A 27,818-nucleotide genomic window follows, 5' to 3' on the forward strand; every position below is an offset into this window, starting at 1 on the left:
TGCAATGACATCTGTTTATTTTAATATGGATGTCCATTACACTTGCACATATTTTTGTTTTTATACATTTTCTAGGGTATTTTTCTGTATTGTATCAACGCTAAGAAATTCACATTTACATAATGCATTTTACATTAGTAGGTTACTGCAGATGACATTCAGCTTTACTGGGACCAAGTCCTGATCTATCTGTATCAAGTAATAATATCACAGAGTATCACAGTGAACCTCCCCATAGACTTCATTTTACTGTAGATTACATATCTTGTTGCCTCTGTGATGGAGGTTTGTGATAAAACTTACTGTACATGCAAAAAATCAGTACCGTAGAGCTGATTTCTATTGACAAATAGTATGTGTGAGCTTAAGAGTAGAAGTCCTGGGTGGCATGTTTATGCAATGCTACATGACCCTGTTAGTTGCCAGTATTTATAGCATGTTAACATATAGTATGTGTTCACTGGCAACCTATTTGTACTGTAAGTCTCTTTACACTGGTGCCAAGTTTATACAGTTTGCTTGCGTCTCCAAGGTTCATCTATAGTGCTGACTTCGATTTACTAGAAACCTTCATTAGCTCTGAAAATATTTTTAAAAATACACAAAAAACACAAAATAAGTGGAAAACTGCAAAAGAAAACTAGCCATACATCTGAACTCAAAGATACTGGACACTGTACACAGGCACTTGAACTGTGGTACACTCTTTGAGTGCATTCATATTATGTCTAATAAGTGCTACAAAATAACATCAGTTAGAAAAAATACGGATTCCAAAAGTGTAATATTGTTCATTCATACAAACAAACAGGAAAATGTAAAGACAAAAAAGAAAAATCAATTTACAACAAAAACTTAGGGCTACTCAAACCTTATCCTTGAATTGGTCTTGCATATATTTCTGTTTATATTCAGGTTGTAGATTCCTACAGTGTGTCTCACTTTACAAGCTGTTAGAGTAACACAGAATAAGTCAGTTCAGGGTATATGAGTTCAATGGTGGAGGGCTGATTGGGCCTCAGGGGGATGCAGTCGTGGAGTAAGGGCTTTTTTTTTTTACTTTCCTGTTAAGTCAACACTCTGGTCGCTCATACTGTAGCAGAGTCTGCTTTAATGTCACTGCCAGAGCTAGGATCGGGATGACTCATACCGGCTCTTACAATAGAGGAGTGAATCATACACTGTCTGTATGTGTGTGTGGTCACATGTCCGCACCGCATCAGCTGAGGAGGTGTGAGCAAAGGACAGCAGAGTTTTATTTGCTTCCATTCATTATGCTGCAGTGATTCATGGATCACAAGTGAAGAGAAAGTTTAATTGTCTTGAGCTGTTGGTGACCAGGTGATTGATGCATGTGGGATATAATGACTCACTTTCTCTGTCTTCTTCTCACTGTGTGACATTTCCTATCTGGTGGTCATTAAATTCGACAAGTTCTGCTAACAAGTAAACACATCCACTTGTCCATAGGTAATGGTATAACAAATAATCCCCGTTTAAAAGCCATGTGTCATCTCTTACATGTGAGGTTTCGTATGAAGCTAGGTGAAGTGATGTGTTTATTAGGGAACTTGGTACAGGTAGGTGAATTTTGTACCTTTGACCAGAGCTAACCATTTCCCCCGTTTTGTAGTATTAATTCTAAGCTAAGCTAACCGGCCTCAGAGAGCATCATATTGAATGTTCAGATCTGACATTAGCAACAATCTTCTCATCAAAATATTCGTGAAAAAAGCAATCAAACTATTCTTTTAAATGATTCTGTTTCTAGATCCTGAATCTATATCAACCCGTGTCTTTCTAGCTACTTTACTTGTCTACTTAGCAGGTCTATTACACAACTTACAGATGATTCACACTAATTTTCTGAAGATCTCTTTATCATTTTATCCACACCACATTAAGAGGGACCCTGAGATGATACGTGCCCCTGAAGGAATGAATGCTAAAGCAATGCAGGTGAGCTCAGCTACAATCTTTTGCAAGGTATCTATGTCAATTGCTTTTACAGCTACGTTAGGCAACAGGAAGGGGGCAGCATAAAAGTGGTCCTCCATGATAAAAGGTGTCACCCAGCTTTAGATGTGAGCCTGGACTAAGTGCTTTTATATCACCAGCCAATGTAGTAAATGTCAGCAGCCTCAGAGTGGGATAAAGGATTTGTAATGTGGCGTTGAGGCTTCAGCGAGGGCGTAGTCACCCCTCTGTTGTCCACAGCATTAATCCCAATGAGAGTGGAGCAGAGGGTAAATGAAGCTGAAACCCTGAGGTAATTACTACCTGCCTGTCAGGATGTCTCTCTAATGGGTCCCGTGTTGATGTGAGTGCCAGCGGCAAAGCATTAGCACCTCCACACTGTTTATCAGACTCAGACAAAGCTGCATGAAAGACTGCAAGAGTGAGAATGTGAAGATGTAGTTGCTTGTGCAGATTATGAAATGAAAGTGTGCCTCTGAGGGTTGTCCCAATTTTCCACTCAGTAAGCGTAAATTGTTATAGATGGGATTCCTTGTTGCTGATTTTGTGTCCCAGATTCATTTAAACATCAGTTTAATGAGCACTGATGACGTAGTTTGTTGCTCATTAGACGGCTTCCCCTTCCCATCAGGCATGTTAACTCATTGCAATGAGTCAGCAGAGCTCCACAATGCAGAGACGTTCCCTCTCATGTTGCACATCCAGGCTCCACGGAGGAGTGTGGAGGACCACTGCTGAATCAGCCATATAGCTCAAGCCACAAAATTAAAGTACCGCACCATAAACAGAAGATATACATTTGCGTATGTTGAATTAAAAGCGTGAAATTACCGAAACACAATCCTTTTTAGGTGCCGTAACGGAGGTTAGTTTGTGAGAGAAAGTCAGGAAGAAGCATCTCACTGAGGCAAAAACAAAACAAAACAGTTAACCTCTTTTTCCAAATATGAGTCACTCGCATCAGTCGGCGTAGCCAATCTCAAACAATGACGCAGACTTTTTATAAGACAACATGACATGAAACGCATCTGTGGTTAAATGATACAAGAGAAAGAAATTTCAGAAGAAGTTGGGAGTGACTCACGGCTCCCCTGTTGCTTTTCGTATCGCTGATGACAGTGGGGGTCTAATAGAGTGAATCTCGTGGAGAGAGGCAGAGGATTATCCAAGAGTGGGACGCCACAGAGCAAGATGTGAGACGGACAAGCTCCCTTTGTCTCTTCGATGCTCATGAAAAAAGAGGGAATATAATGAAGTGTCTTTCTACCTATTTACCTATCAGGCATAGATGTTTCATTGCAAGTGATCATAAAATTTAAAGGTAAATGAAAAGCTTTGAGATGGATAGGAGGTTCTAAACTGGTGAGAATTATGTCATGTCATACTGGAATAGTCAGGTAATACAAGATGCACTGGCAAATATCTACCTATCTGTGTAACACGGGTTCAGATTTTGGTTGATATTGCCAAAGAGATTGTGTCCAGGCACACTGTATGTGCATGGAGGAAGAGTCAGCGTGTGGCCCAAAGGTGCTGGGAGGTCCTTATCAGTCGAAATGTCGCTCTGTGGCAGCTTCAGATATAAATCAGAGTCAGTTTTTACATTCTGTGGCCGCCTGTCTTCCTTTTGGTCCACTGTTTAAGTCCCCACTGTCTTCTCCTTGTCTTGGGCCTCCGTCTCCTCAGACTTCAGGGGGAGGCGAGTCAGGCTGGGGACCCCCATCCACCCTAACCACTGCAGAAAAAGATAAGATATATGTCAGGCTGTGAAAAGAAGACACTGGTGGGGTTTTTTTAGTTGTAGAGCTCTTCTTTTATTATCTTGAAATTTCACTCATACCAACACTGTTTCTTGTGTCTCGCACTGGAAAGATCCTTGTTCTATTTTCTTCAAAAAGTTTCTTAATCACGAGGAAATGTTTCTAATCACCCGAATGTTATAACTATCCATTCACCAAAAAATAAACTACTTACTATAAGTCATGTAAAACCTCTAAAACTCTGGATAATCACACACTACCCTGTAGAGGGCCCTATGGTGTCATCCACTCATTCAAGCTTGTTAAACTGGATCATTAGCTCCATGAGGATGGGAAACAAAGCTGATTGAGGGAAACCATGGAAACACCTTGGGAATGAAGACTTGTGAAAGTGAACTACAGTACAACACAGTTTGAAGAAGGGACTACCTATAGTGTCACTCTCCTCCTACAAAATCCTTTTCCAAACATCATACTGCACTAAGAGCACTAAGATCGCTACACCCAGTTTTTCTGCTTCCTTTCTCCATCTACTCTGATTATGTCCAGCGGCAGTCCAAAGCACTCATCTCTTCCTTCTGCTTAAACAGACACTCTACAGGCATCCTCAGTGACACAGAGCAGAAAGACTCTGACACTGGCCAGTGCCCAGCCATCTGTATCACGCACAAGTTCATGCACACAGACACACAGTGGCTTGCACCTGCACTTCTGCTTCAGTCCAACTGTTTCTGAACTGGCAATGCACCTCATTTCAGAGGCAGCATTGATAATAATAGCCACATGGCTGTTTTATAAAGTCCGACCTCATTCCGAGAATCAATACAAACTGTCTTTCACTGAACCAGTTCAATCAGGTCTACTCTGAAACGTGAACTCCCCATCAGAGCGAAGCCTTGTTACAGACTCTTTTTTTTCCCAATCAGAACATTCAGGGAATCCTGATTGGATCCAAAGCCACTGTTAAGCTTTGAAATTTGCCAATTGTGATTGTGATTTGTGGTTTCATGATTGTCACAAGAACTCAAAGGAAAAGTTTAAGAGTCAGTGTTTTACTATGTTCACATATATATCTGTTTTTCTTTTGATAGTTTACTATCAAATAGCACTACTTATATTCATTTCAGAACTCATTTTATTCCATTTAAATCCATTTTCATTTTTAGGGCACTTAAAAGGATACTACATATTTTTGTGTTTACTTGATTAACTAAACCCTGCATGAACACAGTCTTTTCTTCCTAAATTATAAACCTATTTGCTAAATTTGCCTGGTCCCTCTTTTTTGTATTTTTATTTGTCATCAGGCATTTGTGATAGCATGTACCAAGCTGATGAATCTCCATAGTCTTTTTTTTATATCAATTATCTGCTTATGCACTTGTGTCATGGGGCAAGATATTTGTACCCCAATTGTGCATTTGCACAATGCCAACAACAGCACATGGTGGGAGCAATAGAGTGAACTCGTTTGCCAAAATACAACCTTGAACCTTAAGCTAGGCTCTGATCATAATTTAGATTTTTATAGTTTTTTTTTTTTATGTATCTGACTTTGTAAAGAATCACTGGTTTACAGAGCAGCAAGTCTTGCACCAGATGCCTGTTCTCTACACTGGAAGCCCCAGCTGGTGGTTGTCCCCAGAGGCTAATTCAAAAAACTAGTCACCAGGTTCCCAGCACTTCAGAAATTTGCTTCTACATCCTGGGATAAAAAGGGAAGCTGAATATTAGTCAGGACATTAGAGGGTGAATATTTAATTTAGTTGTGAACTTATTTCCGAGACCTAATTGCTCCTTGATTGTGGATTTGACAAAAACAGATGAAATAATAAGACTCTGGCTTTGGGGGAAAAAACAGCCTAAATCCTTGTTGATACCATCAAGTGTGTTGATTTGTTAAACCAACATCTTCAGGGTAATCAAACCACTTAACCAATTATTAAAGTAGTTTAGAATAATTTAATCAGTTAGTCGACTCATTGCAACTCTACTGTGCACCAAATACATACTTATTTCACGCGGGGTGTCTGCTGCCTACTTCTATGCTCATTATTCAGATAACAACAGCAGTGAGAATACTTCCACCCAGAGAAGTTTTTGCAAACTTGCTAATGTGGGAGGATGACAACCAGTTATGAGTCATCCCTCTTGTACTGCAGAAATTGCATTAGTGATTTGTAACATGACTCAGCTGCATTATTACTGTAACTTTCAGCTGTATAATGTTACAGAGTAAAGAATGTACTGCTGAGATTCTGCAGGTACCGTGGGCTCTCAAACGCAATCCCACATGTAAACCCCATGATGGAGGTGGACTGTAGTGATGCAATAAAGACTGTCGTCCCTCTGCGTTTTCAGCAAACCTTCTGTCAGTGGCTTTCATAGGAAGATTAAGCAGCATAAATCTGGGACTGTACATTTGCTACAGTGTTATTTTAGGTCAGTTTTGACATTAAAATTTCTAACCTTTCATCATCAGGTCTTTTGTTTTTTCCAATGACTCTGACAATCCTTTAAATATTTTTTGACTGACACCTGCTTTGACTCAGTTTGTTGGGCAATGAGGTCTCGTTTAAATTTTAAACACATACAATCTGCACAATTCATAGGGGGAAGCAGGCAGTAAGCGAGGGAGAGTTCAGGGAGGGGTGCTGCACAGATGAGATGGTTCTTTTCAATTCAGATGAGCAGACAGAAATGAGGCTGAGGACCCTTCATCTTGGAGGTCTCACCCCTCACCAGTGAATCATGCAGGGAATACCCTCATTGAGTGTGTCAGTCAAAGCGAGGGGACATTTTCAGTGCTCGGTTTCTGGTTTTAAAAGCCTCTTTGACTTGTTTTGACTGAAGCTGTTCCCATTACTTTAGCTACCAGTTAACTATGGTTCAGTGGAAACAGGAAACCCCCTGCGATTATCATGGATTTATGGCGCATATTCTCACTCCTTTGCTTTTTTTACAGTCCCAGTTGGTTGTGTAAGAACACACAACCCCCTGCACAAGCACATTTGCTGCCTTTTTAATGGCTTCCGCACCGACAGACGGTGGTAATGCCAATTAGCACGTGCTAAACACTGATACTACATCAGATTTGGAGCCCAGGCCTGGATCCCATCTCGTAACACCTGCTAATGAGCCAGTCCGTTAAAGAGGTGACAGTGTTAAGCAGGCAGTCATCCTCTCAATGAACCAATGCCAAACTTTGCCTCCAAAAGAAATTCCTTTCTTTTCTTTGACATACAGCGGGCTTCACATTTGTTGAGTGGAAGAATGAAAAGAGGTACTCAAACAAAACACAAGAACAAAATGAGCTTTTTCCAGGCCTCATTAGAATGTAATGGGTATCCTAGACCAGACACAGTGGTTCGGATTGTAGAAGCAAGGATTTGTCAGTTGTTTGTCTTCGCATACTATTATCCTTATTATAACAATTTCTTAATCTTTACACAATATGCTTTGGAAGGGAAAAATAAAACCCTGAGAAAGAACAGGACAAGCGAGAACAACTGAAAACAAGATCACGAGTGAACTTAAGACCTCTTCAGTAGAGGAAAAAACTCAGTCTTATATGTATAAATCAAATAAAAAAGCTGGTTTCATTTTGTAAGTGCTATTTGAGAATTGAAGGACGATGGATGGCTCAGTGTTGTGCAGAGGCCACTTCACATTCCTGGAGCACTTACTTTTATCCTCCAAGGCTCTTTTTTTCCAGACATTCAGTGACAATTCTCACCGAGCCTCATTCTTCGCGTTTATATATTCAGTGCTATGCAGCGAATGAAATCACCTGATCTTATATTGATTTAAAAGGAGAATTAGATGGTCATAAAAGACTGGTATAATTTGAGATAACTGGGCTCAAATATAGTAATAATTCAATGTTTGCATTTATATTTCTTGTACTGGTTAAGGGATGATACTGGCATTTTGGGGGGGGGGTAGCTATTGTGATCAAATCCCTCTAACATATTGATCCTGTAAAACATTGTCTTTACATCCAAAGCTTGATAATGAATTTGCTAAAAAGTACTGCTGTTCCCAACAATCCAAAACACATTTCAACATACACATTAATGCTGCTTTAACATATATAAATCTGCAAGTTAGTCCCCAAAATGCACAGATTTTTCCTGATCCAGTAACATTCCCTACAATCTAAAGTTCCCAGCTAATTTTGAAAATGTCACAGCTCTTTATTTAAAACAAACAAAAAATGTTAACAATATTTATGCCTTTAGTAGGAAGCACAGAAATTCTGGCTTGCAGACAAAAATGGCAAAGCACTAGAAAAAAAATGTATACTCGGAGTTATCTTAATATATCTATATTAACAGTAATGGCAGATATCTCAGACAAACAAAAACACACACACAAAAAAGTTCATCTCTGCGTTTCTCCATCTTAATGCACTGCATTACAAGAAGTAAATTAAGGACATGGTAAATTGCTTTATAATAGATTAGTAAAGTGCATAATGTTGGTTCTAAGCCAGACATCATTTATTGAGTTCATCTTCCAAACAAACCTTTTAGATGTTGTCTGGCTTTCATGTCTGCATTGCACAATCTGTCCTAAAGACCTACACCAGAAACACTTCCCAAGTCCCCAGAGACAAATATATGGAGGAGTAGTGGTAAAGTCAAATACAGATCATACATATACAGTTACATACCCAGTCTATACATTCCTCCAATGTACTGACTGAGATGGAATCTGTGTCAAAATTCTGTCAACACTGAAATTTTTCACCTTGTTTTGACGGCAGGTTTCCTACAGAGCCGTAGTCTGTGCATTCCTTGAGTCTAATGCATCGTGAATACCTGTAAGACTTGGCCTCACCTACCTGCCTTTGGCAGCTAAATGTAGATTTTAGTCCCGCTGTTAGGTGATATACTGCTTTTGATCTCAATCCCGCAGAAATGTGTCTTCCCTCTGAGAGAAAAGCTTGCACAATGCTCAAAAAACACCACTACACACATTGATAAAATCTCAGTAGAATATCTTGATTTAATCGAGGTAGACTTTCCTTGGCACCGAAAGTAATACCACGTGAAGGAAAAATGTATTTAGTCTGGGATGAGTCTAAGTTTCTGTGATGAGAGGCCAGGTTTTCATGGAGCGAAGCACCTTAGCTCCCATCAGGCTTATCATTTTATTAGAACACGGTCACGCAATTTCCACTTTATGCTTTCATGGAACTGGGAAATTGATTTGCAATAAGCAAGAGAGGACAGAAAGATGAAAGATAAAGCATTTTGGATATTTAAATACCCATTTATCAAACGGAAAGACTGAAAAGCTGGGATTAGGGTTTGAGCCTACCTATCTGTTCCTGTGTATGAGAGTGCGAAGGCTGAGGCTGGACTTCAGCCTGGGCCTGCTGCTGTTGCTGCTGCTGCTGCTGCTCCTGCAGACTCTGACTGTCCACTGAGATCCCGCTGTCACTGTGCAACTTCTCTCCTTCCGGCGTCACCATCTGGTTGTTTGTAGCTCCACGGTTATTAGCTGCCTGTTTGTTCTGTTTGCAGCTATTCCACCTGTGGAAAAGTAGCACATCAGATAAGATCCAGTGCGATAAAGATACAGTCATGGTTTTAAACTAAAACAAATCTTCTTTCATTAAAGTATTACTTTTCTTTGGCTTTTTTTAAGCATTTCTAAAACCAGAAACACAAAAACAAAACTATTGAATGTACAAAATTATAAGTGATGATTCAGTTGCAATGATGAAAGTTACAACAACATTACTTATTATGCTGAAAGAACTACGACAATGCTAGAACCCTAAAAATATCACCCGAAGATCCCAGCTGCTCTGCCCACTTTACTGGATATATTAGCTAAACACATTTAGTATTTAAGATCATTCTAAATCAAAAACCTTAAAATGACAAATTAGTAAACTATATTTCATATTTTACATCATCCTCAGAATTAATGGACTAACTAGCTCCACAGTCCTATACAAAAAGAATATTTCCATTTCCATCTATTTCTGTTTCTTATTTGTGAATTACACAAAGATTTTGCCACAAACATTTAGTGTGATCGACATTATAAAGTCCAGATGGAGACAGCATTTTAAATCAGTTCGTTGCAATGCATTAGTTAGCTAACTAGCTACAGCTTCTAACACCTTATAGATATCCATTCACAGCTGTCGCTTCCACTTTCAAATTCAACAGCCAGCTGCTAGAATGGAGTAACTTTCACTTGTATTTCTTCAGAAAATGCTATGGGTCATCATTATCACTGTAAACTGCATAGTTATATTTTGTACTAGAATCTTAGAAAGCAGAATTATAATTAGTGTTATGAATACAACTACAAGAAAAAGAAACACTAAATAAAATAAATATACAAACTACTATAAAAAAGAAATACAACAAAGTGTTCTTCTTGTAGAAGATAAAGTAATGTGAATCAGTAATTTAAATATTCATGAGGTATTTAGTGGTACAGTACAGTAAACACCTCTTCTTATAAAATACTGGGTGTTAAAGAAATTCATGTAATTTACAGTCTGTCTATGCATGTCAACAAGTACATGAGGTTATTAACCAGATGTGTGCGTGACTGTGCTGATAAATCTGGCACTCAAATTTCCTCTGGTCGGCACTTTTCAAACAATCAATGCCCTTAATGAGCTTGTTTACTTGCTTCAAATGTGTTATAGCCTGGGTTTGTATCTGTCTGTCTGAGTGCTTGCATGTGTGGTTGCACGTCCTAACTAACGTGTGTGTGTGTGCGTGTGTGTGTGTGTGCGCGCGCGTGTGTGTGTGTGTGAGAGAGAGAGAGCAAAAGAGAGACAGCTCTCTGAAGTATTAAGAACTGAGTTTGGGGTTTTTTTGTTATGGTGTGTTTTAGCACAAATGGCTTAAAGCCTCTTCAACCACAACTGGAATTAATATTCGACCAGCCACCTTACTACTACTTTTCAACCAGATGTTGCCTGGGGCAGATGTCGCTCCAAGCAACATCCAGACCACCATCATTGTTCACTCATTCTACACCAGGCAATATTTTTGAATAAGTTGTAAAACCCAAATGAGCCAATATCCTTGACCATAGAGTTGCTTTTAATTATTTCTCTTCACAAACTGACCTCCTAAAGATGAGATAAGCGGCAAGACCCACCACCATGGCAGCCAGGATAGAGCAGTAGATAGGTATGAGGTTTTCATTGAGGCCGTGACCGAGGAAGCGAGGAGAACCAGCGCTGGACGTAGTCGTTTCTCCTCCTGGCAGTGGGCTGTAGGAGGCATCAGGAAGGAAGGGATCAGGGAGGGAGGATGAAGATATATCCAAATCGGAGGTAGGAATGACATCGGTAGGTAAACTAGGATCTATAAGGAAGAAAACAGAGAGACAGGAGCATTTATGAGACAGGAAACATGTTATTTAAACTGCTTATATACAGCTATAGAAATAGAGCACAATTAAATTCTGTCCACATTGCAGGCGAAAAAAATATTTATTTCTGTCTCTGACTGTGTACTGCATGGAAGCTCCAAATTACCATGGCATTCATGTCCGTGATGAATGTAGGTAAACTTTTCACTAGAACTGCCCTTTTGTTTTAAGTTGGTTCCACTGCATCATTGCTGACAGGATTTTCAGAAGTTAACATGATGCACTCTGAGCTCACTATTTTGAGGAGGCTGTGCCAGTGCCAGCATGGAGACTTTTACCAGCTTTCTGTACAGCGTTCACCATTTTAGTTTCACAGCAACACCACTTGTTGTTGCTATATATAGTTTATCATAAACCAAAGCACTGGAAAATTTTGCCCTGCTTGTAATGTTAAGGGGAGTACTGTATGAAAACTTCTGGGAAAATCTTTTTATTCATCCATTACTGTCTAAAAAAGGAAAAATCCAAACATTACAAAAATAGAGATAAGTTCTCTGAGAACCAAGAAGTCATAGAAGTATATAGTATAATATACATATAAACTTTATTCACTTCCTGTGTATAAATCAACACCTTAATGTATTAATTTCATTGTATATTCCCGTGCATATACCATAATCAAACAAGTCACCAAGTCCCCAAGCAGATGTCTGGCGTGCTGCACTCATGTAGCAGCTGTTTCTGATAGACAGATGGGTTCTTCCTGAGTTGCTCTGTGCAGAAAGAAGGAATGCTCTTTAACTAAGGGGGTAAATATCCACCACCCACTACACACTCAGCTTTCCCCACACCAAGTTTGGGCCTTACATGCCAGGTCTCCCCTCGCCACATCTCCATCTGTGTGATCTTTGCGCACTGCACAACATTGAGGCCATATGGTTTCTAGCTGAACAAAGTCTGGGGTTTTAGCGAGGTCATCATATTGAGTTTAGCCTTTGTTGAGGCCAGAGAAGCGAGAAGAGCACTGTGCTACTGGACGGGTCTGGTTTCTATCATAGCTATGTCTGTAAAGAAGTAATTTTCATAAATTGTCCTATTTCCTCTTTCGTTGTGAGCTCCATTAATTATTTCAATGTAATTTTCCATTTTGCAGCAGCTCCATGGCATTGCTTCTTCTGAAAAAACAATGCATCCATCATATCTCTCCAACACTCCTGTCATATTATGCATTTGTTTTGAAAAGTTCTGCAAGTTACAAAGCAGCGATTCTGTTAGATGACAGAAAAGCTCTGCAGAGAAGGTTACAGATTATGCCTTCTGTCAAAGTGTGGTCGAGCAGGCCAAGTAAGAGGTCTGTCCAGGCAAATCTAAGACCCCTCTGAGCACAACAGCAGAGTGGGGACGGAGTTGTGCAGCCTGGTTCAGATCTGAGCCAGTAATTCCCACCAGAACCTCAGGCTGCGCCTCATTAGCTTTGTCTTGCACTTGCAGGATTAACCCTGTGGAGACTCCTGGGGTTTCCTTCATGGCCAAACACCGGGACACTCAATCCGAAATACTTTCGGTGTCCCCTCTTTACAGATGTTATGATTTTTTTAGGGCTGCTATCTGGTTTCCACGTATTATATTTCTGTGTTCTAAGCTTTTATCAATAAGTACAATATAACCTTTAAACATGGTGTATTTAAAATCAGATATAACATCCTTTTTAAATAATAATTATATATAAAGAATTCAATTAAAATTTAAATAGAATTTATTCTGAAACTCAGTTAGCGGGAGCCTTCAGAAACACGTCCTACTCCATTGCTGACTCGCTAGCGCCCCCTAAATAGAATTTATTCTAATGGCATAGTTATATTTAACCTAAAAAGAAAAAAAAAACTCCAACAGGTGACCGTCAGTCAGCTGGTACTCTGTTTCACACGTCTTTGGCAAATCACTCATTTGAAGGCTCCACCAAAAAACTAGGGTCAACTTTCCTGCTAACACATCTACAAGCTACTTTGCAGCCCACCTCCCCTCTAGCTCGTACTTTAAATGCATGGTTCGAATGTATCAGTGTCATGTCATTTATATTCTGTATTATATGAATGTTGGATATTGAGTAAGGGAACAATCTTCCAGACAAGACTAGTAATGGAAGGAAAACCACACCACATGATTGCTGTGACCGCTGATGTTAACAACACGAAAAAGATATTCAGTGGACCATGACAGCCAATAGCTGTCCTATTTCTTCTGATATAGCAAATACTCAGGTTTCTTCATGGTGATTTGTTGCATATATTACATACAGATGATTCTTTTAATAGTTCATTTGCATCTTGATGGGCAATTTGTCTGGACTTTTTTTCTGTTTGTCATTAAGAGTCCACGTTGGTCTGTCTTTCTGCATGACTGTGGCGGGGCAGTTCTGTCGTAAGGGTATTGGGTTGCTGAAAAAGCAGAAAAAATATTTCGTGGGACAGAAAAACAGAGCACAACAGAGCCATACTTAGAAACAGAAATAATGCGGAGACCTATTTAAAGCGGCACTATTGATTGGGATCTATCTAAAAGGAGGGAGTGGAACATGGGTGTTTGTATTACATGCATTTCTTGACCTTTCCTGGGATGTAGTCAGGTTTCCTAAGCTCTGCCATACATCATCCGGCTAATGCAGGGATGGCTAATGGTATTAGCAATGCAACCTGAGCTCACAAATAGAGCACATTTTGAATGGAAGGTGTGAAAGTGTGCAGATGGTCTAGGCTTATATACAGTTTGTCAAATAAGTTGCAATCCCTACACGTTTGTCTTCACACTGGCTTTTAAATCATGTCACTCTTCTGTAAGTACGCTTTGGTGCAATCAGTGCTCCCTATATGCAGATGTATGCTTACAGTACGAGTCTCACCTAGGATTTGCTGTAAATCGTTTATCTCTTTCCGAGCCAAGACGACAGCTCTCCTGGGAGCATCCTTTGCATAACTCTGACTCAACACATAAAGTACAGTGTGCTACATCTTTATTGTGACTCCTTCATGCTCTCATTTCTATAGGTTGAAGAAAAAAAAACTCTGGCTGTAGACCAAAGGACAAATATAAGCCTGCAGAGGCTGCATACACTAACTGGAACAGAGCAGGAGCTTAAAGGCAGCAGTGGAACTTTAACAATTTAATTTTCGGAGCAGAGGGTTTAAAACAATCGTGACGCTAAATAAAACTAACCCTGGATTTTATGAGCGTGGGCCTGTGTGTTCAGGGAGATGTGTTTATTAGTGGGGTGTGGACCAAAAGGGGAGAAAAAAAAAAAGATTGAATTTTTATGAGCCATTGAGGTCTTTATGGTGAAGTTAACCCCAGGGTCTTGAGCAGTGGTTGATGTCTTGACTGCTGCCAGTTCAGGGTGGAGATGAGCAACTATCAGGCGCAGAACACGCACAATGACCTCTTTATCAGCCACCAAACACTCTCCCTCTGTCTCAGCTCAGCTTCTATCTCAATTGCCTGCCGTGCACACATCTATCATACGCACACGTACTACGAACTATTCAAGTGAGCGCTCTGTCTTCTGTGAGGGGGGGTTAATAGGAAGAGTAGAGGGGAGGATAGACAGAGAGGCAGAGTGTTAGGAGAGACGGAGGAGGGGGTACAGATGAACAGAGGAGCTGCTGTAAAGTGCTCTGATTAGCAGGAGTAATTATACTGCAGCAGTGGAGGCACTGAATGCACACTGGCCAACTTCCACCACTCCGCTTACCGAGCCACTTGAGGGCCACTGTGGGAAGAGATAGAAAGAGGGGGAGGAGAGAAGGTGATGAGCGTGGGGTAAAAAAGAGCAAAGAAGTCTGCTTTATCTGTGTTTTTAATCTTTCACTCCGCTTCTCTTGGAAAAGCTGTCAAACAGATGCTCAGCATTTCACGTTTAATGCAAACCTGCTCAACTGGAGGCCGGACAACACCTTTTGGAAAAGCTATCTCAAGGCCAACAGGATCAAAGGTCTTCGATAAAAATGTTTACAGCTTCAGATCAAAAAGGTTCACGCATGTGCAGCGTCTTTAATGAAAAACGTAGGAATAAAATCACACTTGGCAGGGGAAGAGTGTGCGCGCGTCATGTTAGCCTGCTATCAGTTGTATTGATTCGGGATGCTCATATAAAACATTTGTGTGTCTGAAGTTGGAGACGACTAAGCTTGCGTGTGTGTGTGTGTGTGTGTGTGTGTGTGTGTGTGTGTGTGTGTGTGTGTGTGTGTGTGTGCATACTGTAGTCAAGTGTGGGTGCTCATAGAGGTCACTCAGCGAAACCTGAGCACAAGTAGAAGAAATCCCTGGACTGATATCGACCCCTCTGCATAGAATACCAGCACAGCACATATGCGGCAGCCCTCTCTTTCTCTTTCTGACTCTGTCATTGTATCATGTAATTGACACTTGGTGACAGCTGGATATGAAGATCTGGGAACTTTAAAATGCTTTAATCACATCTTATTTACTGTATAAAAATAAGGCAGCGGGATAAGAATAAAATATAAAAATTCCTCCTGTAAAAATTGCCAGTAAGGCACTTTCTCCTTTGTCATACCAAGCTTACTGTATGCACAGTATCAAAGACCACCATGTAAGGTCAGCAAGCATCATCATGACCGCATGTGACTGCAGCCATTACCCGCAGGCCCACTGGTGCTATTATTTTTCAAACAGTCACATATCATGCCATCTCCAGTCCCCACCGTTACTGCTGCTGCAGTACCATCACTCAGGACAAGGCGGGTCACAGTTGATCTGCTTGGGTGGGCGCTAAATGGGCAGCAAAAGGCTGCATTGTGGCCTACGGGACAGCAGATATTTTTGGACAGGCCAGGCTAATGGTAGGCATTACTTTGAAATTCCAAGTGGAAGTAGATTATATGCCTGGACCATATATATTTTTGAGATGAGCCAATGCATTATTCAGGCAACTAAAACTAAAGTCTAAATTTTAATTTTTTTAAAATTGTAGTTTTTAGCTAATTAATTAGTTTTGAAAATAGCAATTAATCTGTCTGATTTCTTTATCATTTTATCATGGTGGCAAACAATATAAAAAATAGACCATAATTTGAATGGTGTAAAAAATTATCTTACTGATCAATTAATAATAAAATGCTAAATGTGGCGCTCATATAAAAGTTGTTATGTATGTTTAGAGTCATTATTCCTGCTTTTTTTCCCTCCAGTTCATTTCTCCATTGTCTTTTTTGCCATTAGAATCTATTATAAGAAGCTTCAAGTCATCCTCTCTACTACAACATGGGCTTGACAAATTTCTGAGGCTCATTAACTTGGTATATCCACCTGCCACCACCAGTGTTTGAGGCCATGAAATCTCAACCCTCTCAACGTTTAAAAGGGGATTATTACAGCTCCTTGCTGAATACCAAAATTTATACATAAACATTTTTCAATACATTGATAATGTGCACAAGAGATTAGTAGGCCTTTAGCCAGTGTTCCATCTATTATGATCATTCTTTGAAGCATTTATTCAAAATTGCCTCACTGGTTCAAGCATGCTTTCCCATAAGATAATGCAGAAGAACATTTTTTCATACAGGAAATCGAGAGCAATACCAGCGAAGACATTTTACCCCATAGATTTGAACTTTGCGGCCCCCTGATGAGGTCAATTTCACGCCTTGTCTAACCCAAGCGAATTTATAGCTTCCTTTGGTACAAGGAGCTTGACTTAGCTCTGACATTCTGAGCTTCTGTTTTGTGGTCGAGACGATTATTCATTGTCCCTTTGTTGACACTGCAGCAAACTTTGACCTTTTAATGCTAAAACTTTGAGCATCCTGCTGTTTAAAAATCAGACCAGGGATGACCTCTGACCACGTTTGTTCCCACACATGTGGAAGTTACCCCTGCTGATTTGTGCAAAATATGTCTGAGACATATATGATGCTGTTTTAAAATTACTTGTAGCTACTGTGCAGTTTTAGTGTGGAGCTTCTAACTTTTTAAACGGACTTTTACCCCTGATATGTTTGGCATAGAAACCATCTTGGTTCGTTTTTACCTTGGTTTCGTTCAAAGGTGAAAAAATATCCTTTAAAAAAAATTCAACTATATGAAACCAACGTGAGTGTGCAGAGCGTGCAGTGCAGACTTACTGTAGCAGACAGTGTCACTGGTTGGCGTGCAATTAGCTTGTTGTGTTTCGTTTTCATCACAGATGGTGCAGGGCAGGCAGGGTTCGAGGGAGTTTTCCTCGTCAGAGAAGGTTTCGTCGACACATTCCTCACACACCGTATCGTGATCGTGATCACAGTGGGAGTACACGCCCTGTCCCAAAGGGCATACCGTACACTGCTCACAACGGCCAGTTACAGTGTTGAAGAAATAGTTATAGTTACAAATGCATTTGGCATCGTTGGAGTCGGTGCATGGCGTCTCCATCCGCATCAACCCGGTGCACTGAGTGCATGTCTTGCACTCCTCTGTATGACTGTAGTTCTCAGAGAAGGTCTCGCCTACACATTAGAGGAAAGGTTTGAAAGGAATGGAGATGAGTAAAAAAATAAAAGAGATTAGAAGATGAAGAGAGAAGGAAATGTGAGGAGATAAACAGGGAGAAAAACAGTGAGTATAATGACATTAATCATGTTTACTGCACATTCATTAAAAGGAAGGACACATTGATCCACTGGGCTCTTTAGTGATTTGTGCTTCGGGACAAGAAAGGTGCTCTTGTTGGGGAGCGAGTCAAAAGCCTGCTGTGCTCATTATGATATTGATCCCAGAGTGTTTGTGCTGCGCTGAGTAAACTGCTTTAATCTCAGTCATACACGGGGAGTGAAATGCAGGTGCATCCACATCCTTCCACTGAAAGCCTGTCTTTAAAAGTCATCATCACTGACTTAAGTAAATTAAGATACTTTTGTTACCTGGTCATGATATAAACTGATCTAAAAGCACAAATAGAATTTTTAATTGCCATATCATAATTGAATATATCATAACATAATGTAAGGCTGCAGTCGTATGTTTAAAACTTGACCTCCTGTTTCTTTTCCTTGCTGATCTTCCTTGATTTCAAGGATAACACCATGAGGTGAGGGAGAAATACAGATATGGAATTTGAATTGCGCTACAGTCAAAAACTGTTCTATTTGAACTACCCAGTAATGTATCGCAAAAGGCGCATTGAGTTCTTACCAAGTTGCTTCAGACAGATAAAGACAACCCAGAGAAAATAACACTTTATTACCAAGGTTGGATTTTTTTTAATGTAAATTGGCAAACACTTCCAGGAGTTACATTAATGATCCAATGTAACTCCCGCCTTTATTTAAGCTTTTTGTAACTGAAGTAAGACTAAATAATAACCATCATCACAAATGCTGATAATAGGCATAAACGTCTAACTGCAAGGTACCAAACAACATAAGAAGCAGATACTGTTCAGTAGGATAGCTTGATCTGCCTGAAGTAAGAGTGTGTAAACTGGCGGACTGAGTAGTAGCATCATCTATATAAAACACATGTTATTTCTGGTTTGTGTCATATGTTTGCTAAACCTTCACAGGGTATGTGTGTGTGTGCAAAAAACCTTGAGTTTAAGGCACATTTCACTGTATAAGTTTTTGTTGTGAGTTGTGTGCAAAGGGAGAAAAAAACATATCAGACCACAGTAGTGTTATCAGAGAAATGAGGTAAAAGCTGTGGTGACTTATTACTGGCTGCCTTTGAATTACTCCAAGCTCTTCAGATTTGTTCTTCTGTGCTATTTGGAGTCGGGAGGATTTGGGAGAGTTCATGACTGAGGAAATGATGACCTCAAATTAGCTTATTCTTACACTGAGAGTTCCTCGGGGCACAAAGTAATCTATTAATATTGCATTTTCATATAGACTTATTTTCAGATATAATTGGATGCCTGCTGAATTATGCATACAATGTGAAAGCGAGAGTGTTTGTGTGCCCTATGAGTGTGCTTTAGCAGTTGAATGAGTTGAGAGTATAGTAGAAAGGCCGACAGGGGTGGGGGGCGACACTAAAGCTCACATTCATTACAGAGGCAGTGTCACTGTTTTTCAAATACCTTTTTGTGTGTGTGTGTGTGTGTGTGTGTGTGTGTGTGTGTGTGTGTATAATATAAGAGCGGTCACCTTGAGAGAGCTGCAAAAACACCACAAAGACTGTTGTGTTGTACACAACATTCAATGGGTACAAAGCTGTTTGGAATAAAGGTTTCACAACATGAGATTTTGCGACAAGAATGCAGCTTTATAAACTGCTTAATTAACACCAGACATTGCTCGTTTTACTATGAATTTCACAAAAATGGAGCACGTAGCAAGTTTACACTCTTCAAAATCTCCTCGCCATCTCCGTGCTGTTTGTCTTGAAGGGAAATAAATCATTGGGAATGGCAGAACTATAAATAAAGCCACATGCCTGTGTGGATGTCTGGGACTTGCAGAGCTCTTATCTGCATATCCATATGCTTCGGAATATGTGTTTTTCACAGGAATTGCTTAGCGGGTGTCGTGTTGAGAAACAACATATTGTCAGTGTGAAAAACCCTGCAGCAATGTCCCAGCGCTTGCTTTTACGTTGTAAGCGGCTCCGGCAAGTAAACACTGGCACCAATTGAAGCTCTAAACACCTTGTAAACAGCAGCGCTGCTAAGAGGCCGACTATGAGACCTGTCACATTATACAAGCAGACTGAGCGGAGCAGATGGAAGTAATGATATAGACACAGGTAGAATGATCAACAAGCTCTGCGCGAGCAGTCGCTTGATTCGCTCGAATGATTCTCTAGATTGTTTGACGCAGCACAACTATAAGCAGTCTGTGAGGGTGGTCCCAAACCCCCCCAAAAAGAACATATTCTAGTGTTGAGGAAGGGCTGGTGTACAAGTAGGAGGAGAAAGGGTCACGGGAAATGAGGCAAGCAGGGATGTATGTGCGTTCAGTTTCCTTTTAGACAGCATCAAATCCTGTGCTTTTTCTTTAAGGGTGAGTCTGTCATCACCCTTTGCTCTTATTACTGTTTGCAGGCAGAAGTGATACAGGAGGGTGACACTAACTGAATGATCCAGACACAGACAAACACCAGACCTCCAAAGTAAATAATCATTTGAATTTGTGAGGTTGAAACCTTTGTTTTGATTTCAGTCAGGCTCAACCAGTAAACCTCCCCTCCTCATTCATTTCAATTATCCCGCTGCGAACAGGCTTCCTCGCTAATTTTAACTCGCATGCATGAGTCCCCTTTGCAGTTCTTGTGCGTAAACATGCCTAAATGTGACCATATGCAGCGAGTGTTCAGCAGGAACTGTCAGAAGAGATGTGTGTGGGCGTGTGTCTGCGGTGCATGCGTCAGCGCTTTCATGTGGAAAGAAGAAAGGAAGAAAGTTAAAGGCCATCAGGTGAGAGTGCATTCTTTAATCAAATATGGCCTTCTTTCTAATTGTCCCCAGCTGAGATCTGATGAGCACACATCAGCGTTTAGTGTCACCGTGTTTGGCTATAAAGGTGGTTGCGGGTAAAGGGAAATGTGGTCGTGAATGGGGGCGCGATGCACTTAAATTGTGCCACTTCAGCCCAGGAGGACCACCCCCCTCATCTAACGCTGATGTGTTTCAGCCCCATTAGTGTCATCAATAATGTAGTTCTCGATGGCATTGAGGCTATTTGATGATGTTCACAATCAGCACTTTAGGTGTGACCATGAGCAATGCTGGACATTTCCTACCCTTCACAGAAAGTACCGTGTTTCTGCTTAGACGCTACCCAAAACGCTGACCCTCTGCTGACTGAGGATAAATTATCAACATTTGGAAAGTTGCGTGACGGCTTTATTTGGCTTTTTGAACACAAATCGTTTCTGTCTGTAATTATCACCCTGCTTCTTTGGACCACTTCCGCTTCCCCGAGATTTAAAACAGGTGTTTCAAACATAGAGGGAATATTATTAACCAGAGCTATTAAAAGGAAGACCAAATTAGGCAAAATATAATTTAGCAATCAATGTCCGCTCTTGCATCCCGTACTAATGTCACTTTTTTTAGGGTGTTATGTAGGGAACTATCTTCATCTGATACATCTGCTACAGCCAGAGAAGACCTGCCAGGAGAAAATCTCCATTTTCCCTTTCTTTATCCAAAGTTAAAAGAAACTTGATGCTCTGCTTCAGCCGTCCCCAGACATTCCATGATTTTAATTTTCCTTTAATTTCCAGTGAGTCCCAGTCCAGTTGGCCAGCAGGGCTCTTCCACATTGACTCCTGGGGTTTTCCCCCACATATTGCATTCAAGCACCTTTGAATGGCTTACTAAGTGAGGCAAGTCTGGTTGTCTTATCTCCCATGACAGCAGTGAAAGTGAAGGAGACTGATAAATATTTTATTGCTGCTGATGCTGGCACTCGTCCCGAGCTGGGACCGGGGAGACCATTGGTAGATGGAGGAGTAGAAGTGGGATACAGGAAGTGGGATATTAAAGGGGGTTGAGGTGAATACAGATTTGCCCTTATTTACCGTGAAACAGGAAATGGATGTGTTGGATTTTACTTCTCAATTATTCATATCTGCACTTTAGAAAATGTATTTATAGCATTCATTTTTCGAGTAAGGTCGCTGTTTTAGCCTCTAACCTTTGCTTGTATATAAACGCCACTCAGCCTTATTTTAGCGACTGTGCTCCTGGGGGGTTTCAGGTGCATTAATATTTAAATTGCTGAAACAAAAACAATGCAGAAAAGTATAAAAATGCATTTGCACCGGAAATTGAATTTAACCTCCTGGGTATTTGAGGTTAATTGTTGAGTGTTTATCAGTGGTGAATACTGTTCCTGTATTGCAAAGCAAGATAATTGTTCGCTGTTAGAGGCACAATAGGCTTTTCAATATGGTTTAATTAGCTGGATCAAATTGGTAAAGATGCACTGATGTAACAGTATGCATGATAAATGAGCAGATCGTGCCCTTTGGTGCCTGGCTCTCTAATACCATTTTATCCGCTAATACAGACGATGAGTCATAGCAACAGGAAGGGGGAAGGGGGAGGGGGGCGGCATGCTGGCTGAGAAAAGTGAGAACAGGAGATGAAGGGAGACACGACAAGAATTGGTGTAGAGGAGTTGGGGATGAGGGAGAGAATGAAACAACGTCTATTCAGAAATACAGTCAAGAGAGCCAGCCCACATTATAGGAAAGTAGAGCTGTGGTTTAGCATCTACACATCATCTGCCACTGTTTGCTGTAGCAATATGAAAAGGAATATGGTGTGCAAGACGACGTCAAAGCAGTGATAAAGTCCAGACGCCCATGAAATAGCAGCGCGCTTATCCTCAGACTCCAGACACCACTTAGTCATTCCAAGTTATCAGATGCGTTTTTCAATGTTAACTAATATTTATAATATTAATTCTTAATCTGGATTTTCAACAGCGCTGATGGAAAATCATAAAAATTTTCACTTTTACTTTTGCACATCAGCCCATTTTTGTCAAATTCATGCCTCTTCCTTTGCTTTGACACAGTAGGTTTATATGAAATTGACTCATTGTATCTTACCCGGGGGTTTTTCAGCCTGTGGCACTGTTTTGCTCTACATGTAGAAAACTGGCTCCCTGTTCTTGCACCAACAACTGCAGCTCTTGAGATACCCAAGGCAAAAAACTTCAAAGGATTGAAATTAGACCGACTTGAGATGCTTAAATAACATAATGTGGCTCAGAGATTTGCAATTTGTTATGCAAACAAATTCACAAGTCCAAGACTTGAATTCTCTGTGGATAAAAAGTATTCCTGCCAGTCCGTAATCATTCCTCCACAATTTAATCATCTCCCTCGTAATGGCATCCAGTTGATATTTTGGAGGGTTCTGTTTAGCACATGGGAAGATTTTGATGTTAAAAGACTTTTGCTCAGCACTTCTTGTTTATGAAAGGATTTTTCAGCACATGTTGCCATAATGGATTCACGCCACAAGTCAGTGTTAAACAGTTCTGCAGCTTTTGTTGAACTACGCAGTGACACTCGAGACCTTTACTTTGCATGCTGACAGAGCTACAGAACAAGAGAACTGCTACGACAAAATGCAAAAATCTTATTTTCTTCTTTGTGTTGTTGCGAAGTTGGAACCATTCCCAACTCTGGGAAAGCATAGAGCAAGTCCATAATGGTTTACAGCCTCAGCTGAGCTTTAAATGAACACATTTGGACCCACTTACAAGCATCAAACTGATGAACTCCTGCATTATTTGGGGGTAACTTGATAGAGACAGATCATACAGTTTATACAAATTGGTCAATAACAGTATTTCTGGCTTTGAAAATCTTTGTTTTTAGTTTGGATCTTGAGACCCCCAAATATGAATGGCATGTGTAAATAAAGATGATGCAATTGTTAAAAGTTTTTGTTGATCACATGTGTCTATGTTGGTAATCACATTCAGTTTTGCAGCTGTGCGTGAGTTTATATGTGTATATACTGTGTTTGATTTGTTTCTGGATTTATTTTAATCCTCTTACATTGGCCTTACAAGAAGTAGAGTCAGGTTTTTTGCATCCTAAAGTTCTATAATGCAAAGATTTAAGAGTTGGTTGCTTAATGCCCGTGATAAAAAAAAAAAAAACATGTTCGACCTGCTTTATTAGAACCACTCTGCACTTATATGAAAACTCTTTGTGTGGTTTGTGGTTGTATTTTGGTTGCGGTAAGACTCATTGTTGTTGAGCTTTGTTTAGGCGGAAAGTTTCAGGGCCACAAATAGGAAAGGCAACACAAAATTCCGTAAATATCACAAAATGGTTTCAAAAGTGTTATCTTTTAATACAATATTTTGAAATTTGCTTGGTTTATGCATTGTTGCCTATTGATCAGTAAAAAAAATGTGTTTTCCTAGTGGAAATGAAAAAAATCTATTTTTACAGTTAGGAAAAAAAATGCTTTTGGCTCATGTAAATGAGAAAAAAAATCCCCTTGGCTCTTGTGTGTTTTGCAGCCATAAATAATAGCAAGCCATTGGTAGAGCGTTTGCACAGTATTTAATCAAGTTGAAAGCTGTAAATGTTAACAAACTGTTAATTAGTGGATATGCAGCCTCACTCTCCACACATCTATTCTAGGATTTAACCTAAAGCAAAAAACAAACATTTCACCAAATAATGATATATTAACCAACATCAGAGAAACTTGCTTTGTAACTTTGATTTGATTACTCTATTCATTTTTAATTGCATGCACAATAATAACAGTAATACAATACTCACTGTCCAAACACTGAGTGCAGACGGTCTGAGTAACGCCGCATTTCTTCAACACTCCCTCTCCAGGTGGACACTCAATGCAGCATTCTCCATTCCTGGTGAACTGGCGAGATTCGCAGGAGAGAAGCACAGCCCGCTCCGTCTTGGAGGCCAGCACCGCTGCCACCTGGCACACCGGGACACCGGCACAGTAAATCGGAGAGCAAACTTTCACACATAGACAAACGTGCTGCGCAGGACCGCTGTGGCGTGCAAGGCAAAGCAAATTGATGAAAATTACTGCCAGGTGTCCAACCTGTTCCTTAACTCTAACTGCCATTGGGATTCATCATAAATCATGTTGTCTCCGCCTACATTAGACACACTTTAAACAAGGCAGTCGTCTAAACTGTCCTAATAGCTCCCCTAAAGGCACATCCGCTCTAATAGTAAACTTATGACATGCTCCAGCCAGGGCAGTAAGCATAAAATCATGGGTGCACGACATTATACACATGCCTGTCCTAATTACTGTCTAAAGGTGAAAGTTGTTGTGAATGTCAGCCTCTGCTTCCGATCTCCTCTGGCACATGCGCACAAGCACTTGTATTTCTACACTTGTGAGGACTTTATAAATTGTAAAAGTGCATTTCCTCTCACTAACCTCCCTCAACCATAACATGAATGTGTAAATCCATCCTTTACTCAAATTGGTCTACATGATGGAGGTTCATTTTTTTATTAAGTTTGAAGGTGAAAGTTTACACTGTGGAGACTTTTAACAATAAATGGGAGATAGGCCCCAGATTAAAAAAAAAAAAAGTTCACTCGTGTGAGTCAGCAGCTGAGGTCATGAATTAATTCTAAAGTCTTGTTTCTTTGCATATTTAAGCACCACATTTAATCATGTGGTCTCTGCACTCTAAATGCTTTTTATGGTGTTTCTTTCATGAATGCACAAATTTTTTGTCACTAATATCCTGTCTGGTAATGCCCCATCCTCCCCCATTATCACCTCCTCTGTGTTTCATTTCCCTCAGTCCTCTCTGATATAAATTCCATGCAGCTTTACTCGCAAAAGAACTGAGGCTTGTTCCGCTGGTGTGTGTACAACAATGCAAAATGAAAGGAATTCATACCCAGACGTTGGAGAACAAAGAAAAGCGTTATACTGAGTCACTTTCATGTCCTGTGGCTTTTATTATGTAACGAGCAAAAGCTCATTTCCACTTAATTCACATTTGCTGAGACATCAATTCAGTCTTTTTTCTGTCTTTCTCTCTGTCATCCTTCCTTGCCCCCCCCCTCCTTCTCTACTGTCCCTGCTTTCATTCAGAAACAGATGTACTGAGCAGCTAGCACCGCTCTCTCTCTTTCTCTCATTCCGACTTCTCTTGCTCAATATTTCCCCCTATCTGTCACTCCACTTTTTGCTCTCAAGGTGCATTCCTCTTCCTAATCATTTTTCCTGACTTTACAGCCTGTTATCTCATCGTTTTTGCACAAATTTCTGCATCTGTGAGAGTAAATTATCAGACTTTGAGTCTGCAAAAATGAAACTTGGGTGGATCCCAAAACCATAAAAGACATTCCTTCTTACAGGGGATGGATTCATGTCTCTAACTGCTCTCCCCTTCCTTTTACGTCTCACAGGAATTTCACTCAGCTAAAACACAGATTAATGACAAATACAGTGAAATGGGCAGCAGGAATATGCATACACATATTAATAAAAATGTACAGTGACGCAGCTATGATATGCTTGGTTTGCTCCCACTTCAATTTCATGGTCAATTTGAGAGTTTATTTCTAAATTTAATTCTACCAAAGTGCATCCGACCGTCACCACTCTTTAAACCAGCTGTCATAACAGAGTGTCCACTCACATCCAGGGCTGTTCACATGATGACTGAGCCACACAGCCCAATAAGACCAGCTGCTGTGCACTTAACAGAGTGCTGGGAGGATGTGACCTCTGCTTCTGGCTTTATTACCACCATCTCCTATAATCAACCTTTTTCCTATAATCAGTACTTTAATTTTAAGAATGATATGATTTTAAGCAAAAACAAAAAAATCCACATTTTTGCATGAACATTCAAGCATCTTTCTCTGGTTTTCATTTAACACCCCAAATATGGCCAAAATACCCTAAAGAGTAAACATTTTGACAAAACATTATTATAAACTCATTACAGGTATTAAACTCTAGGTCAAAGCATCCACCAGAAGCTTCTGGTGGATGCTTGTGACCCAGGGTGAAGAAGATATCGAAGATATTTTCCATAAACATAATTCCAGCAGTGCTTCTGAACTTTTTCTCCCATGCGTGAAAACCAAAAGGGAGGTACAAGTGCGCATTTAGGGGAACGTGTGTGCGTGCTTGCGTGCGTGCGTGCGTGTGTGGGTGGGTGGGTTGGTGGGTGCGCGCACAGCTGAACATCAACTGGTCTGTCCACAAAGTCATAATCAAATGAGTTGACATGTAGCTACATGCAGCACCCGCGTGTCACGTTTAACCAGATAAACGACTTACTGCTTGCCTCACAACAGCAATAAAATACATATTTACAAAGATATGACAGAAATTTCTCAAAACGGATTATAAATGCCACACAATGGTCAAGAAAAAGTCACCACGAAAGTCCCAACAGGAGCAGCAACAGCACAGATTTGCAAAGTGGGAAACAATTTCAGCTTCAGATGGCATGTTACTGAGGGAATCATTATTGAGACGTCACAGTGAAAGGAAATCCCTGAAAAAATGAAAAAGTGAAATGAAAAAGTCCATCGGGTCACTGAAACTCCATTTAAAGAATGACAGCATTAAAGAAGCAGGGTACTGCTGCAGTCACTTACTGCACAGACTACTTACCAAAGAGCATGAAATGACCAGCGATAAGGTAGAAGTCATCCTGATTCGTCAGCCGGAGTCACATAAAAGAGGTGTTGTGCAGAGAAAGCAGAGCTATGTGTATGAGGAGAGCCGCTCAGCAGAAGTGCTCATTTTAATTCCAGCGGCACGGATTTTATCAATGAGTCCGCACCATCGCGCGTCTGTCCGGGACCTCTGGACCGGAGTCAGTTGCAAGTGTAGGTGCACCTCCTCAGCAGCGCCACTACTTACACACTAACGCACCAGCACACAGAGTGAAGACGAGGCGGAGGAGGAGGTGCAGGAGACCGTCCTGTCCGGAGTACTGCAAGTGCACTGCGGAGGAGGCAGGCGAAAAGAGGAGAGGGCCACGTCCACCCTCCACTTTATTACTCCTGATGCTCCTGCAGTGCAACCTGCTCCTCTCCCTCTCTCTCTCACACACGCACTCTCTCTCTCTCGCTCTCTCTCTCTCTCGTTTTAGTCTCACGTGAGGTCTCACTAGCTGAAAAATATCAAATAATGAAAATGATTCATATTTATTATTAAAGACCGACATGAATGTTTTGCACATTCAGTAATAATCCCCACACACGTCTTTGTTGTTATTGCTATATACC

The 27,818-nt window shown here is 40.5% G+C and overlaps 1 protein-coding gene across 1 annotated transcript; it reads right to left on the reverse strand.

The window, feature by feature from the left end:
• Positions 1-27,643, reverse strand: ngfra (nerve growth factor receptor a (TNFR superfamily, member 16)). Its single transcript, XM_082529094.1, has 6 exons — positions 27,199-27,643; positions 24,348-24,510; positions 17,234-17,593; positions 10,846-11,086; positions 9,063-9,277; positions 1-3,712 (listed from the first exon to the last, which is right to left on the reverse strand). Exons 1-6 carry the CDS (start codon positions 27,235-27,237, stop codon positions 3,660-3,662), a joined length of 1,071 nt encoding a protein of 356 aa, XP_082385220.1. The 5' UTR covers positions 27,238-27,643; the 3' UTR covers positions 1-3,659.
• Positions 27,644-27,818: the final 175 nt, after the last annotated feature.

This window comes from Aulonocara stuartgranti (assembly GCF_965226115.1).
Source record: "Aulonocara stuartgranti genome assembly, chromosome: 4".
Classification (NCBI taxonomy): Eukaryota; Metazoa; Chordata; class Actinopteri; order Cichliformes; family Cichlidae; genus Aulonocara; species Aulonocara stuartgranti.

What these genes read in the sequence shown, in the direction of transcription:
- ngfra (XM_082529094.1), bottom strand. Translation starts at nt 27,237, where the DNA reads ATGACTTCTACCTTATCGCTGGTCATTTCATGCTCTTTG. An exon ending in GCTTATCTCATCTTTAGGAG is followed by an intron (nt 9,278 to 10,845) that starts GTCAGTTTGTGA and finishes ACTTTTCCACAG; the next exon opens with GTGGAATAGCTGCAAACAGA. An exon ending in TCATACACAGGAACAGATAG is followed by an intron (nt 3,713 to 9,062) that starts GTAGGCTCAAAC and finishes CTTTTTCTGCAG; the next exon opens with TGGTTAGGGTGGATGGGGGT.